This window comes from Falco rusticolus, chromosome 5 (genome assembly GCF_015220075.1).
Source record: "Falco rusticolus isolate bFalRus1 chromosome 5, bFalRus1.pri, whole genome shotgun sequence".
NCBI lineage: Eukaryota > Metazoa > Chordata > Aves > Falconiformes > Falconidae > Falco > Falco rusticolus.
The window spans coordinates 55,725,636-55,747,746 of record NC_051191.1 but is presented as its reverse complement, the minus strand read 5'-3'; the positions used below and the strand labels follow the sequence as shown (position 1 = coordinate 55,747,746).

Genomic DNA, 22,111 nt, shown 5'->3' with positions numbered 1-22,111 from the left:
TTCGGCCCCGCCCCGTGGCGGCCCCGCCCCACGCGCCGGAGGTTTGAAAGGGGCCGCGTGACGCCATCGGGGCGCGACTTCATCTTTGTCAGTGAACAAAATGGCGCCGTACTGCGTCCTGGCGGCTCGGCTGCGGGTGAGCGGGGCGGCGTGGCGGCGGGCGGGGCGGGAGGCGGGAGGGAGCCAGCCAGCCTGCCAGCCAGCCGGCCGCGGCGAGGCCAGGGCCGTTACCCGCCTGGCGGGCCGGCGGCCGCATCTTCTGGAGCGGGCTGTCCCCGCCTGGCTTGTAGGTCAGCGTGTCCCCGGCGCGGCCCAGCGCCCCGTTTCCATGGTGATGGCGGGGAGGCCGCGGCGGCAGCGCGGCCGCCTCCCGGGCTCCGGGGCAGGGTGCGTCCCGCCGCCAGGCCCGGCCGGCCCTCAAGGTGAGCGCAAGGTGAACGGGGCGGCGGGGACGCGGCCTGGCCCCGCCGCCTCCCCCGCCCCGGCCGGGCCTCGCCTCGGTGGGTTGGGGTCGCTGTCAAACCCCAGGCTCGCCGGGGCACCTGGTGGGGCAGTGAACGGCCGGGCATGGGCTCTGAGGCTGAAATAAAAAACCTTTCCCGGGGGCGTGCTTTTTGTCTTCCTCTCGGCTTCTGTTTCTTCCCCTTGCCAGCGTGCAGCAAGCAGGACAAGGTAACTCCTCGTTGTGTGATTGAGGGCAAAGGCTGTTTTTTGGCTACTTTACTTCAAAAGTCCTACTTTTAATATGAACAGAAGCTCCTGAGTGAAAAAGGTGCCAGGGTCTATACGTAAGCGGGACCTAGGAAGGCTGAAAAAGCAGCCTGGACAGGCACATAAGCTGCACTTTTTTCCAAGGCAGTGATAGTGGTTCGCAGTCTTGTCTATCATGACCTCTAAAAATCATGTCAGCCTGTAATACTAGCTTGCCACAGAGATTGCCTTCCTTGAGGCATTATTGCGTTTAATGTATACTCAATAACAAAGACTATGATCTTCTAAAGCCTGGAAGGCACATAGCAGGATGCAGGTTTATTTTTTTAGGGCTGCTAACACAGATAAGGAATAAACCTGTGCTCCTCTTAGCAAAGCATGTGACAAAGTCAGGCAATTTAACTGCCTAGTTTGCCATTTGTGACCTTGGCTAACATGTTCCCATTTCTTAGGGACCTGAAATAAGAATGTGGCTTCTAGTATTCTGAAAGTACTTTGTGAAGCTTAATTCATGTTTTATATTACTCCTTACTTTGGAGATAGGTGTTTTAGTAAAGTGTAGCTTTTTTAATTTAAGTAAAAGCTACAGATTAGCATCATTTTGGTTAACTTGGTATCTTCATTCTTAATCATTAAATGGTTTTTAGTTTGTACTTTGAACAGAAATGACTAATAAAATAAAGGTAAATCTTTTATTGGGATAATGAATTGGTTCTTGTTTTATGGTGCTCATTGCTTGAGATCAAGCAGTCATTTGCTAAAATTAATATTGTATAATGTAAAACAAAGAACGTGCTAGCACAATGAACATGGGGAATTTAATATTCTAGGAGGCTGTCTTCTATTATCAGGCTCAGGGTACATTTCCCCCCTCCCCCCCCCCCCCCCCCGCCCTGTGAAGAGCTAAATCTGTGATGGTAATCAAACATGCTTCTACGTGATCTCTTTAGGAGCCAAATAATTCTTTTTGCTCATGTGTAGCAGCCTAGAGATTAATGAAAATGATATGAGATAGAGATATGAGAATCACCTTGCCAGTCACTGTGATGGTGCCAGCATTGACCATGGCACATGGTATTAACATCAGTTCTACTCATCTCTCATCCTAGAGTTGTTTTGGAATGGAACTGCATAGGAAGCTTAGTTCTGAGGGAAATACATTGGAATTTGCCTGGTGTGGGCTGACTGTCAGTTCTTCTAATAGCCTGAAAGGGTCAAGACCTTTTTCATGCCTGGGAGCTGCTTTTAGTAGCATCCCATTTCTTGAGCCACATTGGCTGAGAATTGACTGAAAGTACTGTAAAACTCTAAACTGTAAAGTTATGGGGGTTTATTTAAGGCCTTGTAGGTAAGTACTGAAATTGTGTATGGGAAGCTTTGTGTATGTTGGCAAAAAGCAGTGTTGGTTAGACCTAAACTCATCTTCAGAACACTAATTTTGGTTGCTCTTTGGAGGTAAGTCTAGAAAATTAGGCTACATTTACAATTTGATTATACCACACTGGGTTTTTTTTTTAGGCTGAATCATGGTGAATGCTGGAAACTTGGCTAGTGTTCTTAGATCAGGGAGGATGAGGAAAGATGGTATTTTGGGTTTCAGTTAGGATTTCTGGGACTGATTTCCCAGATAAGAGTGCATGTAGCACAGTTGCTACTCTTTTGAACGTGAGCTTTTGCTTAGTGGATTTGTCTACCATATCTGCTGCCAAAATATAAGTTAATTTCTGAATTCAGACTCCCCTTGCATCTGAACTCACTGTAGTGAGCTAAACGCAAGACAGCTAGCTTTTCCAGAGGGACTTTTAAAATCTATAAAGGTAAGTGTTGGCTTCCATACAGAGTTAAAAAAATATTGACCCATTTAATAGGCTGGCTTTTTTTGTGTCTTAGTTAAGGAAGCTTTTCACCTGCCAAAATACCAATAGGCTCAGGAGCTGTGTAATGATTACTGCCATTTTTTAAACTGAAATCTGAATAAGGACACTCAGGTGCTGGAATAACAGATCCACTGCCACATGAGAGGAGATCACCTGGTAACTCCTGGGTGGTCAGTCTGGAAATTAATAGTTCTTGGATAAAAGGGAAGATGTATAGATTGCTGGCTGTCTTCTTCCCACAGCCATTGGTCTCAAGGCACTTCTCACTACTTAGTAAAAAAAACACCACAGAAGACCACAAACCACCTGCTGTTTTGGGGAAGACTGAGAAGGAATGAAGCTGGAAGCTGTTAGGTTTGTGGCTTTTCCTTAATCTTGTATTTCTGCCACCCTGTTTCAGAGGATGCAGTGGAAGAAGGACAAGCATGGAAAATTGACAAGTGTGATGAGTGATATATTGTAGATTCTTCATGAGGAGAGACCAGACAGTATGTGCTGTTGCTCATTATTGGTAACGGATCCTTAGGCTTGCTGGGCGCCAACATCAGAACAACCATATTAATTAATTCCCAACAGAATAGAGATGTGGGATGAGATTTAGATCCCAGTAAAATAAGATGGTGCCTTTTTAATAGGTGCCTTCTAAAAGTCTTATGTAGACAAAAATTATTGTCTAGTCTTATGAAACTGATTGGCTGAAGTGATTATTTTTCCTTAGTCTTACTGGCCATCACAGAGACAGACCTTCAGTTTTCCAGACTTTTCTTGCCTATCTCCATGTCCAGGCAGGATCCTTCACCTCAAACACACTACCTTCCCATTTCTAGTAGCCTGAAGTTGTGGTCAAGCAGGAGTCAACTACTTTGTGTTGCTACTTCTGCAATTACCATTTGAATATTTATGTAGTATTTTAATAAATACTACATTTCATCAAGCTGTTTCTTGAAATAAAAAGATACTTAGACGTGTATGTTCAAACTGAAAAGATTTTATATGAATTTGATCTGAAAAGTTTCTTTGCACCTGTCTTTGGAGAGCCCTGCTTTAAATTTTTATCATAATCAGCTTTGGTCCAAGGCAAGACTAGAATGCTTTGAAGCCTCTGCCGTTACTTTAAGTTGCAAATTTGTTCTTCTGTACACTGAATTATGATGAAATTTAGCTTTCGTTTTACTGGGTGACAGGGAGGAACTGCATTAATCAGTTGTTTCAGGGTTAAGGGAGGGGAGGAGCAGACATTGAGAAAGAATTACTGCATTAAACCAAGTATCTTTCCTAGTCTGGGGAAGAGATTATTTTTCCGTGAACATTTATGAAATCCCTCAGTGTTTTTTCCAGCCACTCCAGCAGCTGGAGACTTTCACAAGATAATGGATATCTTGTGAGGTAAAGATAATTCCACAGCTTTAATTGCGTAAATGCTTAAGTTTTTTTAAAAAAAAAGGGGGTGGTGGTGTGGTGGAGAACAAAATAAACACAGAAGTTACATGGCTGCTGGATAAAAGGTACCTTATGTATATTAAACAATGAGAAGCTGGGTGGTTTTGGTTTCAGTTGTGGTTTTTTTTTTCTGGTGGCAGAAGGAAAAGTCTCAATTCTGACACCTGTGATAAGTTGTGGAAGTTCTAAGCTTAAAGTGCTTAATTTGTGAGCAGTGAAATTTGATGACTGGGTTTCATTTGCACTCCTGGAGAAGCACTGCCCTCTTGTACCACCATGTTCATGTTCACTTACATCAGATGCTCTTCAATGAAAGTGGTGTGCAGCTGCTGTAGATCTCTGTTGCTCCTACCAAAAAGCTGTGTGTCTAATAGTTTAGGATTGTTTGGTAAAAAAGCAAATTACACCCTTATTGCTAGTGTGCTGGCTATTATGATCTCACCTAGGTTTCCTGAACTTTTGTTGTGTAACATGCTAATAAATGTTATCAAAAGGACAATAAAACAAGAGATGTGGATAAAAATTGGTGATGTCTCATTGACTGTGATTATTTCAGGCAATGTTTTCAATGCTGGTAACAAGAGAACTGGAAGAAATATTCACAAGGAAAGTAAAAATGATTGCACAGATCTAAAGAATTGACTAGCGTATTTGACAATGCAAAAACAGTGGTAGGTACTGTGATTGTGTTCTGTGCAAGGAATATTTGCTGATTTACATACAAAAGGGATATTTAGTGCAATACCACTATGTTTATTAACCTGTGCTCATAAAACCTTTGTAACAGTGAAGCAGAAGATTAATAGAAAAACAGGATTAAGATTGAAGCGTCATACTGGAGGAGGAAGAGCTCTGAACTCTTGTCTTCGGTCTGTTTCCAGACTTCTAGTGTCGATGACAGAGACTTTCAAAGAATGTAAGAGACTCATGTGCCAAATCCTTGGAAGCTTTTATGGAGACTGCCTTCTGACTCAGTTTTTGAAGCCGTGTGAGAGCCTTTTAATGCTGGGCACTGACCTGTCTCTTTCAGGTCAGGTGCTATAAAGGTACCTCACCATAGCTTGCACTTCTCCCAAGGTCCAGGGAACCATTTCACTGTGGAGGCTGCCAAGTGAAATTTGGGCTTTTTTTTCCATGGCATTTTCTGCTGATGTGTTCAGCTCCCAGTATAGTTCATCTGTCATGCTGTTAACTCACCTGTAGTGCAAGTGCAAGGCCTTTCTGAGGGGAAAGGTGAAGATGCCTTTGTGAGAATGAAGATAAATAGCATGTGGATTCATGCAGCCAGGTTGATGAAGCTGATGTTTGTACCACATGTTGCCTCTCTCCTGCTCTGTGTTACATCATAGACCAGGCATGTACATCAAAGTCACTCTAGCATTGAAATGTGGCTCACCTTATGTGGAAATACAAGTTTTGTAACGGTATCCAGGGATCCTGCATAGGGAACTTAGTATGTGATGGTGAAACAGATGGGTATCTAGTCAGTCCCATACTATGTCACCTGCCAGTCCTTCAATGTAAACTCAATACCAGTGAGAAAATACAAACCTGGGGTTAACTTGCTTTGGAAACTGTGTAGGTTCTTCTCCACCATGGCTGTAATATGTCAGGAATACAACAAACTAGTATTTGCTTAAGAGTTATTTCATCCTGAAAGCAGATTTCTCACTGAAAGCATAAGGCATCTGGTGCTGTAAATAGAAATGTGAAATAATTTGGTAAATGCTACCCATTCTGGGTAACCTGGTGTCTCACTGTTTAATGTAATATACAATATTGTATGATCAAATGTTTATTGGGTACCTTTAAAAATCTTGCAATTCCTCAGTTCCTCTGCCTTTGAAGTCCCAGGAATGACAACTGAAAAGCAACTGGTTTACTGATGTTGTAGGAATTCACTCTGCAAGGTTCCAATGCTAATACTCTTCCTTTTCCAGCATGCCTTGAATAGTGGGATACGGTGCTACCATGTTGCTCCTGTCCTGTGCCAGCGGGCCAAGGTGGCCATGAGCCACTTCGAGCCTAATGAGTACATAAATTATGAAAAGCTGGAGAAGAACATCAACATTGTCCGTAAGAGGTAAGAGTGGAGGAGGGAAGAGGGGAGGGGTCAGTGTGCAGAATTTAGCTCTGCAGTGTTGGGAGAGGAGGAAAAAAACATGTTGGGGCCCTGGCACAGGGAATATTTACTAGGGGGAGCAGCTTTGAAGCAGTGGCAGTTACAGATGTAGTGAAGCATGAGTTGTGGTGTCTCCACATAGTGGTAGGGCACTGTGGGAAGTGTTGAAGGTTACGATGAAGCACTGCAACATGCACAGAACCAGGCCAGTGCAGAGGAGGTGTTAGAAAGGGCTCTGTCCTCATTGTTTAATGCCGTCTTTGAAGAGTCTTTGTATTGGCCCTTGCTCCTTTCTGGGGAAGCAGTGCGTGGGCAGTGGTCATTATAGGCTAATGCTCCTTTGCACTCTTTCAACAGTGAATGTTCTCCTGTGTTTCGCTGTAGGTGTTAGGCAGGGGAAGGAGGGCTAGGAATTTGTAGCATATGTAAACATGATGACCTTAATCTGCTGATAGAGGCTTGTGTGCCTGCTAAGTTGTCATTCCTGCTCCACTTACCTCAGCAGTGGTTTGTATGACATGTCCTTCAGTCTTTGCGTTCTTTGTTAAATGCAGTAGCTCTCATTTCAAGTCATTGTCCCTTAGTTACTTCTCAGAAGATCTCACCACTGACATAAATAAGTTCCTCAACTGATACAGCTGCAGGATGAAAGGTCTGAGGTCATGAAACTGCTTAGTTGTACTTGCTTGCTATGGGATCTGGTATTTGTGGATTGAGTCTGACCTTTGTCTCCCCTCCACGCTGGCCATCGTGAGGTATGACTCAAGAAATGAACAGAGGCAGTGTTTCTTTTACTGTATAGGAAGTTTAGAAAAGAAAGCATAAAGTGACATCAGTCCACACACTTCAGAATTTTCTGGGCAGCCCTTGTTTTAGCCAGCTGCCAATTGATGTTTTAGTGCTGTGAGAAGACCATGCAGATTTCTGTGTGTTAATAGGTCTTAACAGTCCGAGTGATATCAGGAATGTTGGAAGTACACTAGATGCAGATACTAAAATTCTTCTCCCCAGGCTTGACCGTCCCCTGACCTTGTCTGAGAAAATTGTGTATGGACACCTGGATGACCCAGCAAAACAAGAGATTGAGCGGGGCAAGACCTATCTGCGCTTACGGCCAGACCGTGTGGCCATGCAGGATGCCACTGCTCAGATGGCAATGCTACAGTTCATCAGCAGTGGGCTGCCAAAAGTGGCCGTGCCTTCCACCATCCACTGTGATCACCTCATCGAAGCCCAGTCAGGTGGTGAAAAGGATCTTCGAAGAGCCAAGGTCACTATCGCAGAAACTTAAATTCTGTCTGTTTGAAAGCCTCCTTGCAGTCAAAGGAAGATATTTATTTTTTTTTCCCCAGAAGGACAGCCATGAGTCAGATACGGTAACAGATTGCCTGTGGTGGTCAGCTCTGTACATAGGTCAGATGCAGCAAGGAAACAGTAAATGGATCTTTGGGAGTTTTTCAGCTGAGATTCATCCATTACATGGTTTAAAGGACCATGAATGTAGGAGAAGCTGTTCTTAATCTGTTAATGATGGAAGCCCAGGTCATATAAGTGTTCTGGAGAGTGAGAAGATACTTCAGCTAAGGAAAGAGGAAGAATCTATTTCAAAGGGGAAAAAAGGAAGCCAGATTACTCTAGAGAGTTACACACTTTATGCTGCAGTATGGCAGTATGAAAAACTCCCTGGACATATGTGTGTCTGCATTGCACTGGTATGTCATGTGACAGGGGAGCAAATAACTACTATTTGCTAGGGATCAGATGAAGAACACTAATTGAAGCATGTACAGCTTTCAGGGCTAGCAAGGGTAGGTATAAATATGTATAGAAGCATAGACAATGTTGGTTTTTATTTGGGAACCTCAGTGTGGTGTTTGTCCAACTGCCTTTTGACAATTTCTCGCTCACTGTTTTACAGCTTATTCTTCCATAGGAGCTTCTGTTAAATATAGATATATTCACCTCTTTCCTACACACCACAATGCATCTGCCAAGGAAGAACGTGCTTGTAGCATAGCAGGGAGGTGGGGGAAATCTTGTTACTCCAAGTAGGCCTAGCCTAAGTCCACTGTCAGAGCCAGGAGGATTTGTGCCTTGGATGTTGATACCAAAATTTACGAACAGTAAACAGTTTGTGGAGGCTCAGCTGTATTTTAAGATTTTAGTCCATATCTACTCACAGAAAGACCTGATGCTGAAGTAACTGCTTCTGGCTTCCTCCTTCAGGCCACAGTAAAGCAACTTAGACCACTCAGGTGAATTTGGGGAGTTCTTCTGCTCTGCTTGTGTCAGTTCTAAGTTGTGCCCAAGTTGTGTGACTAAGAATTTGGGACTTAGTAAATAAGACACTTTGTTTCCTTCCCTTCAGGTCCTGTCTTCCCTCCCCTCTATTGCTGCATTTGTTCTCTGTAGTGCAGCTATATTCCCTGCAGCCCTGAGCTGAGTCCCTCCCTCCATCCGCTCTGAGCAGAGCAAGTAAAGGTCCTGCCTTCTTCTGACTGGGTTCTACTTCTGCTGCTGCCAGTTGGCACACAATGAATGCTGGCAGGCCAGAGGGTGGTTTGGATCTGCTCCTGGCACATCAGCGTGCTTTACTGGGGGAGGGATGCACAGAGTGAAGTGACCCAACTCCTGGTGAAAAATGAGGCTTAAAGAGCTGCTGCTTCATGGGAAACTTCACCAAATGTGTGCTGAGACAATTCTTCCATTATCTTAAGTTCCCCTTTCTCTTTATTCTGAAGTGTAGCTGCATGAGAACAGTCTTTAAGAAACTCTTTCCTTCTAGTGCTTATCTTATCTACTCTGCTACTCCTCTGCCAAGAACTATCAGGACATAATAGTGTCATACTTCCTTGGCAACTGTGGTTATTCTCACAAGCAATTTTCACAGTGTGACCTCCACCAGTAATGGTGATAGTGCAGCAAGAAAGGCAGCATTGTGTGAGTCAGACAGGGGACTTCGTAGAATGAGAAATGACACCCACCAACTCCCCTGGCAGTGAGCAACTGCCAGTTCTGTTTCTTAATCTGTAAAAATAAAGCCAAAATGTTTATCTAAGGGGTTTGAAATGTCTGCAAGGCATCTGTAAAGCAAAAGGAACAGCTGGTAGAGAAGCAAAGAGGGGCTAGAAGGGAGGGAAATGGGTTAAGAAACCCCACATGAGAATATGAGAAGTGAGCAGAGCATTTTTAAAAGCCTTATTGGCAGGGGTTTCCTTTAATTGTGTATTTCCCTTGTGTTGTTTGGAATTGGAAACTAAAAAAGATGCTTTAGTAGAGCTACAAGTTGGATGAAATTAAATGGCCTGTTACAACTGACTGGTGAAGTCTTGATCCCTTTTAGTTTTAAAAGCGATGTGCACCTCCTTCTGGCTGCTACAAAACTGGAGCGAACTACAGTCAGGCATGGGAGGGGAGGGAATGTATTTGAATGAACTCTTGATGTATGAAAGATCAAAATGTGTTATTAATGCTGTGCATTTCCCTGTGTTGAATAGGATATAAACCAGGAGGTGTACAACTTCCTAGCAACAGCTGGTGCTAAGTATGGAGTGGGATTCTGGAAACCTGGGTCGGGAATCATTCACCAGGTAAAGTGTGCATGTTTGCAATCTTTGAACGTACAGTGGCTCTCTTACCCTATGGTGAAGAGAGTGCTCAAGTGGAAACCCTTAGAGAATTTCATCAGCTTAGGGAAAAAAACCCTGGCTTTCCTTGAGGCGGGTGAGGTTTCTTGCTTGTTCTCTCTGTTATCTTGGCAACAGTGCTTTTTCTTAAAGGTTATTTTGGTCAAACTGTAACCTGATGCATAATCGGGTAGTGCCAACACCATGCCATGTGAATCACAGAAACTTGAAATCTCTTAACTGTTTGTGGGCTGGCTCCTTTTGGTACAGTTGGGACAGTAAGGTGATGACATGAAGCTGGCTACATAGGGCTAACATGAATTGCTTTTGGTGGTAAGGAAATTGGCTTTGGGAACAAATTTTTTGGGTATTTCGTATGCATTTGGTTCCATAAAAAACAGGAGTGTATATGAGGACACTGAGCAAAGCAACTTTTAAGTACTTAAGAATGGCAACGCATAATGAGTTGCTATGTGAATTTGAATAAAATGCAAACCAGTTTCCAAGTCTGAAATTTTCTTGTTATAGCACTTGCATCTTAAAAGAATATGACTGTCCAAGCTGACTTACCACTTAATGAGGCTTTTTGTTTCCTTGTTTGTTTTTTAAACCAACACTTCTGGCAGGATTTCCCTAACTTGCTCTTGGTTGATTTGCTTTGTGGGCCCGGTAGACATTTTTCATTGTTCCTCTGGGTCACAGGCAGTAAAAAATGAAGTGCAGCACAAAACAAAAGGAGTGGAGAGGAGAATGGATGACTGGTAAGCACCCTGCCAGCATGGAACTTGTCACTAGATGCAGTCAGGAGTTCTCTGCTATGTTTTCTTAGCTACAAAAATGAGTTACTAAGATTACCTGAACTTGGTGTGATGCAACAGAGAAAGGAAATAAAATAGATGAGCTCTCCAAAAGGTTGTGGGAACACTTCAGGTCATTTGTGCTCTGAAACTGCCTGTAATATCTGTCATCTGGCAGCATAGCTCTGTGCCGTGGTTACCAGCTTTCTTGTGCCTGGCTTTCTTTGACTGGAGAAAATTTGTTGTGTTTTATAGCTTCAGAGTCCAGCTCTGGCAAAGTGAGGCCTTGAAAGTTATCTTTCTTGCAACAGTATATTAATGTGAGCTACAAGCAAATAAAGCTGGAAGTACTAGAAGCAAAGCCTTGGCCTTCTCAGTAAAGGGCCACCACCTTAGTTCTGTCGAAGCCGTTCTGTGATGCACGTGCTGTGAGTTCTGTGCTTCCCAGAAAGGCTGTCTGTAGTGTTGGTATGGCACATACGCAGTGAGAAGTTCATTAGCTTGAGTTCTCTACTGTGTTGCTACCATAGAAAACTCATTGTTTTTCATTAAAGAGCTGTTTTGTGGTTTTGTTGATAGTTGAAGAGTCTTGCATGGAATCAACAGCAGAGATAAGGGAAGGGCAGCCTCTTGGTGTGTTTATGAGGAGTTCTATGTGATTAGGTTTTTGGCTGGCAGCATGGATTGGAGGAGCCTGTTGGTTTTCTGCTGCTACGGGAGCATAAAGACTGTGAAAGGTCTCTAGCATTGGACAGGTGAACTGACTTGCTCAGCAGTTGATGGAGACTAAGGAACGGACTTTTGAGCCCTTAAAGTGGCACCTTAGCAAAAGCCTGACTTGGAACGAGTCTTCCAGTGAAAAAAAACAGAGATCACTTTCAAAGTTTTCTTACTATCCTGGGATAAGCAAGGATCCTGGGGCTGAGGCTTGGTACCTCATTCGGTCATTATATCCTCCACAAGGAGTTTGAAACAAATGTGACTTTCCAATCCAAACCAAATTAAATTACTGTCTTGCTGCTGAAATCTGCAAATACATACTGATGTAAATTTTTGTTCTTGTATTCTTTCTTGTTGTCTTCCGCCTCCTTTCCCAAAAAACAAGCAAGCAGACAATCCATTTTTATTTTCAGATCATTCTGGAGAACTACTCCTACCCTGGGGTTATGCTGATCGGCACAGATTCACACACCCCCAATGGAGGTGGCTTGGGAGGAATCTGCATTGGTGTGGGTGGAGCTGATGCTGTAGATGTCATGGCAGGAATCCCTTGGGAGCTCAAATGTCCAAAGGTAGGAGCAGAAGGAATACTAATCTTTGATGTGAAGGGTGAGATAAGATGTGTAAGAAACATTGATTTTTCAGGCACTGTGTATATAAAGCGCTGTTATACCATTACAGTCTTGTTTGTAATTACAGACTGGCTCAAACAGCTGATCTGTTTCATTGGCAGTTGAGTTTTGATTTCCTTTTTACCCAGGGACTGAGAGAAATAGGTGACCACTGATCTCCCTTCAGTTGACCCTGTCAGTGGTTTCAGGTCTTGTGCACATGTTCTAATGCTTAAGGATTTTCTCCTTTTTGGTATGGTGACCACCCAGATTCTTAGGAAAAATTCTGAGGAATCCTTTTGGCTGATAAAAGGGGAAATGGTGTCAGTATTTTAATATTTTTTTTTCTGTTAATGTTGGTCAGGTTATTGGTGTAAAGCTGACTGGCAAGCTTTCAGGCTGGAGTTCTCCTAAAGATGTGATCCTGAAAGTGGCTGGCATCCTCACTGTCAAGGGTGGAACAGGTGCCATCATCGAATACCACGGGCCTGGTGTGGATTCAATCTCTTGCACTGGTAAGACAACACAAATCTCTTACCCGAGGGGATTGTTGTTGTAGCTGGATGTTGTCTGCGGAGGCTGGGAAGGGAATCAGGTAAGAAGTACTAAAACGTTTTCCCATAGCCTGGCCAGGTGATTAGTATGTGGCAAACTGGGAGAGTTGGGGGGAGGTAGCACTCCCTCTTAGTGAAAAAGTGACCTCTTCTCCATTGAATCTTTTTGCGACTTTGAGAACACTGAATGGCTAATTGTGAAGAATCCTGCAAGATGATGTGTCAGGATAAAAGTAAGGGTGGTTGTATTCCGGCGTATGCTTAGAGGGTGGAGATGTCAGAGATAAAGGTTATTTTTATTTCAGCCTAAAATAGGCTGCAGATAGAGGAAAGAAACAGGTTGAAGGGGTACATTTGTGACAATTGCTAAAGAAAAAGCTTTTGAGAGAAGTAGGGCAGAGGGGAGACCAGAAAGCAGCAGTTTGTAACATGCAGTCTTACACTAGCTAACTGTGAGTCTTGGGTGCTGAGTTTGAACCAGGAAAAATTGCAGTTGTCTGTAATGATGCTAATTAGGACAAAATTATGAGAAGTGTCCCTTCCTTTGGCTTGAAATGCAGCTTTCAAGCTGGTTTCATGTATTAGCATGGGTTGGCTACAACTTGGAATGTTTGGTTTTACAAATTGAGAGCAATTTGGGATTTTTCTTCTATGAAATCAGAGGATCTTGACCTCTCTGATTTCTGCTTCTGGCTTGTTAAATGTAAAACAGCAGCTTCTATAGTTTCATTGCTGTGTCCTTGAAAGGCTTGGGTGATCCCAGTGCCATAAGCAAATGTGCATTTTTTATATTGTGTTCAATCACTGGAAGCTTTTTATTCAACCCATTAAATTTCTCACAAATTTCTGGCTTTTCCAGTAAAGATAAATGAGATAGTAGGGAGCGTCAGGACACTCTTTGCAGGTAGCAGAGACACTGCTCACTGCTGTAAATATATTTGGTGCTCAGTGCAGACAGGGGGTTCCCTGTCATCCCTTCCAGTATCTGCAAGAATTGGTGTAGCTTTCAGTTCCTTCATTGCAGAAAAGTCTGGTCACAGGCACTGTATTGGTCAGAAACATTAGGGGCTGAGCCAGCCATTATGTAGTCAGTGTGACCTCTGCTGTGGAATTAGGTTTCTGTGGCTAATGCCCTGATCTCTCTTGGCTTTGCTGTCTTCTCCATGGACTGACTTTTGAAGAATTGGATGGCTTTGGACTTTCTCATTGACTCTGTGGTCTCTTCTCCCACTCCTTCTCTAGGAATGGCAACAATCTGTAACATGGGAGCTGAAATTGGAGCTACCACATCGATCTTCCCTTACAACGCACGGATGAAGAAATACTTGGGCAAGACTGGGCGAGCTGGTAAGACGGTTTGGGGTTGAAGTGGGTGGAAGTGTGGGTTCAAGTGAAGGTGTATTCTGGGAGCAGCATCCTCCGACAATGGGTCCTGGTGTGACTTCTGACCTTGCATGGTTCTGTAGGTCATCTGCTACAAGGGGGCAGTCTGTAGATGAAGTGGCTGGGGAAGGGTATCGTCGACCCCCTGTGTTTAGCTGTTCCAAGCTTTTTCTTTTCCCTCATTTACTGCACTTCTCAGATCTTGCTTCTTTCATTTCTAGATATAGCTGCACTGGCGGACGAATTCCAGCAACATTTGGTACCGGATTCTGGTTGTCAGTATGACCAGGTGATAGAAATCAACCTCAGTGAGGTAAGGCTTCCTTCCTGCTTGCCATCTTGGATGTTGTGATGTGACTCTGCCTTGTATGAATGAGGACCAAGCTGGTAGCTTGATGTGACACCCCTGGTACTGTGCTAGAACATACAGAAACCACTCAGGTCTGCTTCACCGACAGCTCCTGCTCTGGTGTTTGTGTAGGAGAATTCTATTTAAATAGCTTCCAGATAGAGCTATGAAAGGAATTGATTTGCTGCTGTGTTTTGGGGTTTTTCTTGGCTACTGTAATTTCTAAGTTTTGTCACTGTTTCTTAAAGCTGAAACCACACATCAATGGACCTTTCACACCAGACCTGGCGCACCCTGTGTCAGATATTGGTGCTGTGGCAGAAAAAGAAGGCTGGCCTGTTGATATCAGAGTTGGTGAGTAGCGTTTGCTTTTTCCTCTGCCTTCATCCTTGTGGCATAAGTGTTGCTGTCGTGGGTTAAGCGGTTGGTAAAATACCTTGAGATCCAATCCTTTAATTACTGCTATACATCCTTTGACTTTGCTGCAGTGTCATTTCTTCATGGCTGTATGAATTTGCTGGGAAGAGTAGTGACCACCTGGGCCAGCTGTGCAGGATGAGATCTGGGATAGCTGGAGGGAGTTTAATTTTAAGAGGCAGACAAGGTTTTTTACCTCCTTGGAAGCTTTTGAAAGATAGGGTTGACAGGAATGTTACCTGTTGAAGAACACCTTTGGCAATAGTTGTTACATGGGTTTGTCTGTTGCAAAGATCTGTCAGGAGCATGATGGTCAGTCCTCCCAGCAGCTGACTGTTGAGCTCTCAGGACATAGTAAAGCTACTCCTAAAGAGCAGGCTTGGAAATAGATATACTCACTTGTGTGATGGTAACCTGTTGGCTAGCTTCTCAAGTGTTGCTCACTGGGGGGAATGAAAAAACGCAAGTACATTGTGAAGACCATATCCCAGGTGGGAAATGTGTTATTTCTTAGTGTTACAAATAGGATCAAGAGCAGCTGTAACTGAAAGAGAATTTACTTTTTGCTGGTTAACACCAGAATGCTCTCAGGATGGAACAGTATGTCCTCGTGTGGTCTTTGTACTGTAACGAAGGGTGCTTTCTTTTCATCATTTCTTCCATTTCTTGCCATCTTGATTTGAAGCCTTTTTTATCTTTGTGGGACAATACCTCTCTGGTAATGTGCTTAACTGAAGTGCAAGTAGGTGACACTTGGATCTTCTAAAACACTAACTAGGCTAGTGATCAGGTCATGTGTTCTGACTGTGCAACCTCCAAAGCTACACAAGGAGTTGCTTGTGACCACAGCGTATTGCTGGGAGGCATGGCAGTGTTAGCACCTGAAACCATTTCAGACTCCTTGTCAGTGGAAAAGGGGGTTGTCCCTTGTTTTGTCTGCTGAGAGGTGGGTCAGGGAGAAGCTTCCTAGAACCAGGGTTGCAATAACCACCTCCCTGTTTCTATCAAATGCCACAGGCTTGATTGGCAGCTGCACCAACTCCAGCTATGAGGACATGGGACGCTCTGCAGCAGTGGCGAAACAGGCATTAGCGCATGGATTGAAGTGCAAATCTAAGTTCACAATCACACCAGGCTCAGAGCAGATCCGTGCCACCATTGAAAGGGATGGTTATGTGAGTATGTCTGCGCCTTACACTTCCAAACAGTTAAGTGTTAAACTCTCTTCCAGACGGTACTTGGGAGTCTGGAGGTAACTAATGGAAACTTAAACTTTGTCTTCACTTACCACTAGAGGTGCAATTACTGATATAGTAACCAGTCTTGTATTACTATGCTTGTGGGTCCTGCCATCACCTTGATAGTGTTTTGACCTGATATCTTTACTACCTGGGCAGATAGAATGGGATTGGAACTGGACAGTTATTGGGAACTGGGGCCCTGAGGAGATTACAGTACGCCCAGCAAGGGACGCCTTGTGCTCCTGGGATTCTGTGGCTGGTCATGACTGATGAAGGGCTAGTATCCACCTGCAATCCAGCTTTCTCCTTTAAGAATAGTTTAAGATGTGAGCAAACCCTTTTGATGGAAGGTGGTTCCCATTTTAGACTAAACTTATGGCAAAAATCCTATTTTATTTTAAAGGAGTGTTTCTGCAGAGGAACTATCACTTACTTTCTCCCCTTTGCTGTGCAGAAAACTGTGTTTTAATTAGTTCTAATATTAAGTAAATGTTAAATGCTGTCGCAGTGTGGGGACCAAGTCTTTGCATGTGGCTATGTCCAGCCAATGCTTAGTGCCTCCTCCAGCCAAGTCCACAGTCGTACCTGTCCTTAACAGCTGCCCTCGTAATTGAATCGTTTGTGGAACGGACTGAGCAGGCACACACACTTGCCTCCTGCACTGTCAGCAATTCTTTCCTTACATGGACAGGAAGCATGTAGGATGTTAATCAGACCAGACACTGCCCTTCAGTCAGATATCTGAGAGTAGCTGGATTGCTCAATCTGCAGTAGGTAGAGAATGGGAACATCCATGGCAAGTCATCCTGTGCTCTTCCCCAGTGTTAATTTAACAGCTTTACTGGGGCCAAACCCCGTGTATTTATAAAAGTGACTCAAAACTTGAAAGTGAAACAAGTAGGGGAATTTTCTCAGGCTTGGTGCTTTTTGTTAGAAGCAGGTGTCCCCTTCCCCTGAAAGAGCAACCCCAGAAACTTATTCCAGACTTTCTACTAATAACAGAGTTGTTTTCTGCCCTCAGGCACAAATCCTGCGAGATGTTGGAGGGCTGGTTCTTGCCAACGCTTGTGGGCCATGCATTGGCCAGTGGGACAGGTAAAGTGAAAGATGGACCTCACTCTAGTTTTGCATCTTTTAGCTCCTGAAGTGCTCTGTGAAGCCAAATTTGATTGTAAATGTAACACACTGGGACTTAAAAATAAATGCTTAAAAACCTGTTGCCCATAGCTGTCTGATATGCGCTGGAGGTGGAGAAATGAAAGACTGCAATTTTATATTGAGCCTTTAGATGAATGAAGCTGCAGAATGGCCACAAGTGTGGAGGCTTCTAATAGTAGGCAAAAAATGGGGAGAGAGATTTGTTGTCTGTGAGAGGCTGGAATGAGTTTGTATCGTCCTTTTAAAATAGGAAAAGTGAGTTGGTCCAATTTCAGTTGTTGGAGTGGCAGGGAGGAAAGTTCCCAATAGAAGGTACGGGAGGCACGTTCTCATGTGGCTTTGTCATTGCTAACGGTGGGATGTCCAAAGGTAGTGTGTACTTAGTTGATTATTGTTTAGAAAGTTCAACAGTGTAACATCGGGCTGTGAAAACTACTCCAGGTATCGGTGTCTGACTTGCTTCTGTGCTGTCCGTGATTTTCAGTCTGTGCTTAAGGGAAGAAAACATCCAGGCACTGATTCATGTTTCCAAAGGATAGTGATTGCTGCCAAAACCAAGCTGGGGGATTTTAACAGCGAGATATCTAGAAGCAATATTCCCTTTGGATTTGATAAGCATGTTTGTTTCTTTCACAGGAAGGACATCAAGAAAGGAGAGAAAAACACAATAGTTACATCCTACAACCGGAATTTCACTGGTCGCAATGATGCCAATCCAGAGACTCATGCATTTGTGACCTCTCCGGAGGTAAGAAACAACCAGAGGGGGGCTGTGGAATAGTTCAGGGTGTCTTGGGAACTAATTCCTCTGCCTGCCGCAGAGTCCCAGTGTAGCCTGGTTTGTGGCTTGGCTCCTGGCTTTGAGACTGTTAGGCACAGGACTTTGAAGTGAAGAGATGGAGTGTAGAATATACCTTTCAATGTGTCGTTTTTTCTTTCAGATTGTCACAGCCCTGTCCATTGCTGGCACTCTAAAATTTAACCCTGAGACAGATTACCTGACAGGAGCAGATGGGAAGAAGTTTAAACTAGAAGCACCTGATGCAGATGAGCTGCCCAAGCTGGTAACTGCTCCATCTGGAGGTGGAGGGAGGGAAGGCCTGTCACTTGTAGTGGTTTACGTGTAGGAAGGGAACTTGAATGCACTGACCTCTCCCTTAGTGTTAAAGCTAGAATGGGTGCAGTTGCCTGTATTGGCTTGTTCTCTTTATATGTCGTTGTGGATGGCTGAGGCTGATGATTTTCCTTTCTTCTTTGGAAGGAGTTTGACCCAGGCCAGGACACCTATCAGTACCCTCCCAAGGATGGCAGTGGGCAGCATGTGGATGTGAGCCCCACCAGCCAGCGCCTCCAGCTTCTTGAGCCCTTCGATAAGTGGGACGGCAAGGATCTGGAAGACATGCTGATCCTCATCAAGGTCAGGAGCGAAGTGGAGGAACGCTGGCTATGACAAGACTGCTCAAACAGGGGTTTGCACATAATGGCTAGGAGCTTTGGATATGCCTTTGAGCTATCTGTGATTCCTTCCCCTACAACCACATTGTTACGGAAAGTGAAGCAAGGGTCTTCCTTCCTTCCAGGTGTTTCCTACTGATACTTTTTTCTATTATATTTTTCTATTATAACTAAATGATGCTTCTCCTTTGGGCTAGTGGTTAGCTAATACCATGAAAAGTGAAGCTTTTTATGCCATGTATAAGATCCTATATAATAAGATCCTATCCATACCATGCAGTCTGCAGAATTTTTCCCAGTTACAACCTGCAGCAGAAAGGTAGATAGGTTCTTTAATTAGCATCTCTAATACCTGACTGTTCTAAGATGCATTTTGTCTGAAATGAGGTCGTTAGGAACTTCTCATCCATCAGTATGTGTGTTCACTTCCCATTTTATAGGAAAAAAAATTACTTCACAACAGTTAAATACTGTATTTCGGTCTCTTAATGAAGACATGGGTTTTTCCTCACTGCCTGTGGTGAGTTAACAGGATGAAAAACTTCAGTTAATACACTGATGGATTCTGAAATTTAGCCTCTTAGGAGCTGACCTTCAGGCACATCGCTGGTTCTAGTGGCAGTGGTGCAGGTACTCCCAAGGGCCATACAGAGCTGTGCTTGAGTTTCTGACATGGGCAATTCCTTTGCAAGCACTTTGGGACTTCTCTCTCATTGGGAATTCTGTTCTTACAAGCTGAGAAGGCTTATGTGCAGATTGGGAGCTTAGAGGAAATACTTAGCATCTTGCTGAACCCCTCCAGCAGGGTGGGTGAGCTATAGCAGGAAGGGATTAATTGCTTTTTGTACCTGAAGAACCTGCTGCTGGGGGAAATGAGGACATGGCAGGAGGTGTCATGGCTAAGCTCATTTTTACAGTTCGCCCTTTGGAATGGGGATGTTCCTCCTACCCATCACGTGCAGAACAACCATGGTGTTCTGCCTTAGAGTGCCTTGATCTGTAACAGATGCAATTGTCTTGAGTTTGTGCCTTTTATAAAGAGATGTGAAGATCCTTTACAGTAAAAAGTGTTGAGGAAGGGTCAAGTCACAGATCGATCCTAAAACGTTCTTCTCTTCTACTACCCTTTAGGTAAAAGGGAAATGCACCACTGACCATATTTCTGCAGCTGGACCGTGGCTCAAATTCCGTGGCCATCTGGACAACATCTCCAACAATCTGCTCATCGGCGCCATCAACATTGAAAATGGCAAAGCCAACTCTGTGAGGAATGCATTAACGCAGGAGTTTGGCCCAGTCCCAGACACAGCCCGTTACTACAAGGTGAGACTTTCCCCTGGCACATCTATTTTAAGAAGCTGTTTACACTTTGGACAGTCTGTGCCAAGGATTTTGCCCTCCTGCTCTAAAGTAACGGCAGCTGTGAATTCACTCAGCATTGAGGCTTTTTCTTGGGACTTGCTCTGATGATTGCAGTTCCTGTAGGAGATTCTGTCCCCCCTACCTGCCACAGGGAAGAGGGAGGAGGATCTTGTGATTGAGAGGGGACCAGAAATCATGGATGAAAGGGGAAGAACTCCTTTAGCCACTGCACACCTTACGAGGCACAGGTGTCATCAGACTGCAACTAAATCTTGCCTCCTGGAGCGTTCCACCTGTGACTCGTCTAATGTTCAAACAAATTTTAATGGTGTCCTCTTCATTCCTTAACACTTGGCTTAGAATCGCAAGAAATATGTCCTCTTACCCTCTGGACAGCTTGGCAGTGGTCTCAGATTGGTTCTCCCAGTAGACAGAAGTTAAAATCTTCTGTATCTATTCCATAAGTAGAGCAGGGATCATGGCTGGTATGAACACTGCTCTGGGGAAGGAAAGGTGGCAGCAAGGATTTGCTCTGGATGCCAAGGGAAATCCTCCTTAGTCCTTGTTAGCAAAGGATGGCTGTGCCTAACTGCTGTGAAGCATTTAATTCCTTTGTTTCTGTCCTTTTTCAAAACCTGGGAGAAGGTGTCATAGCACAGCAATGTCAGTAGTGTAGCACTGAAATTAGATGTGTGGGTGGGTATTTGTTATTAATTCCTTGCTTGGGTGACTGCAGAAGTGTAAATTGTTTTTTGTCACAGAAAATGGGTGTCAAATGGGCAGTTATTGGGGATGAAAACTACGGTGAGGGATCAAGCCGGGAGCACGCAGCATTGGAGCCACGTCACCTGGGGGGCCGGGTCATCATCACCAAGAGCTTTGCCAGGATTCATGGTGAGTTGCACTTCCCCTGTGATGTGTGTAAACAGGATGTATTTGGTTTGAGTGGAAGTGGTGTTTGCCTTGCCCCAGGGCTCAACACCCTCTTGTCAGGAATCGTTAGATAGGCCACAAACAGCGGGTATGCTGATTTTGCTGCAAAGACTGTAATTGTTGCTGGAACATTTCTCTGAGAAGCACTGAGCCAGCCAGAAGGTACAACACACTGATCCCCTGCAGCGTTGTTACAAGTGTGCTTGGTGGTTTGTTCTCTGCAGAAACCAACCTGAAGAAGCAAGGTCTCCTGCCTCTCACTTTCGCTGATCCAGCGGACTACAACAAGATTCATCCTGTGGACAAGTTAAGCATTGTGGGGCTGGCAGACTTTGCACCCGGAAAGGTAACTGTCTGGGTGTCTTGGCATTGCAGTGGGGGGGCAGGGATGTGCCGGTGATGGGGGACAGTGTCGAGCTGTGTGCGCGGGGCCTGAAGCAGCACAGGCACTGATGGGCAGTGCAGTACCAGCCAGACGAGACGCTTTTCACCAGTGGTCTGGGTGGCTAGAGAGCAAGTTAGAATCGGGTTGCCTTATTCTGAACGGTTGCAAGAAACCCTTGTACAGTATTCCAAATTCCTGGATGTGTTGCCTTAAGCATGAGTGTTCCCCAGAAGGAACTGCGACCACACTTCTCTGTTGAGACCCACCCCAAGCTCCAATTTTCCATTTTCAATCCTGTAAAAACACGCAGGAATTTTCCTGTGAGAGGCTTCTGTTAACTTGCTCCCTTGAAAGAGAAGGGGGGAAAATAAAAACTGTCTTCTTCCTTTAGCCTCTGAAATGCATCATCAAGCATCCCAATGGGAGCCAAGAAACAATCATGCTGAACCACACCTTCAATGAGTCACAGATAGAGTGGTTTCAGGCTGGCAGTGCCCTGAACAGAATGAAGGAGCTGCAGCAGAAATCAAGCTAAGTACGCACAATGTCCCCAGTGCACTGGACTCAATTCAGCTTTGGCATTTTCATGAAAGTGCAATTCCATGCCTACTGTTGGAATAAATGTCTGATCAAATGTAACCATAGCTTCCTTTTTGTTATGGTACTTCCTCTTCACTGACATTATGAAAAGGGAGTACAGCTAGGCTTACTTTTGTCTTTTAAATGCCCCAGCTCCCTTTTTCTATTTTGGCTCAATTTTGGTTGTCCCACAGTTATTTATATTTGGAAATAACTGGCTAAGGTGGATTTGTCTGCTCAGCTGGTTATTTTCTGCCCATTCACTTTACTGATGGCTAAAGACTTAAAATGAAAATAAAGAATGTGACCATTTCTTTGCCATGTGTTACTGTATTAATTATCTGGCTTTTCAAGCCCCTGTTTCCCCATTGTTATTTCCCTGTTGCTGTGA

General features: G+C 44.2%; 1 protein-coding gene across 1 annotated transcript; it reads left to right on the top strand.

Moving 5' to 3' along the window:
- The first annotated feature begins 15 nt into the window (after nt 1-15).
- On the top strand, nt 16-22,039 carry ACO2 (aconitase 2). The gene is made up of 18 exons (XM_037389951.1): nt 16-136; nt 5,969-6,111; nt 7,162-7,420; nt 9,648-9,740; nt 11,707-11,865; nt 12,269-12,419; nt 13,701-13,805; nt 14,063-14,154; nt 14,439-14,544; nt 15,625-15,782; nt 16,870-16,943; nt 17,643-17,754; nt 17,948-18,070; nt 18,268-18,423; nt 19,593-19,784; nt 20,585-20,717; nt 20,981-21,102; nt 21,533-22,039. The coding sequence occupies exons 1-18, from the start codon at nt 101-103 to the stop codon at nt 21,674-21,676; spliced, it is 2,358 nt and encodes a 785-aa protein (XP_037245848.1). The 5' UTR covers nt 16-100; the 3' UTR covers nt 21,677-22,039.
- Nucleotides 22,040-22,111: the final 72 nt, after the last annotated feature.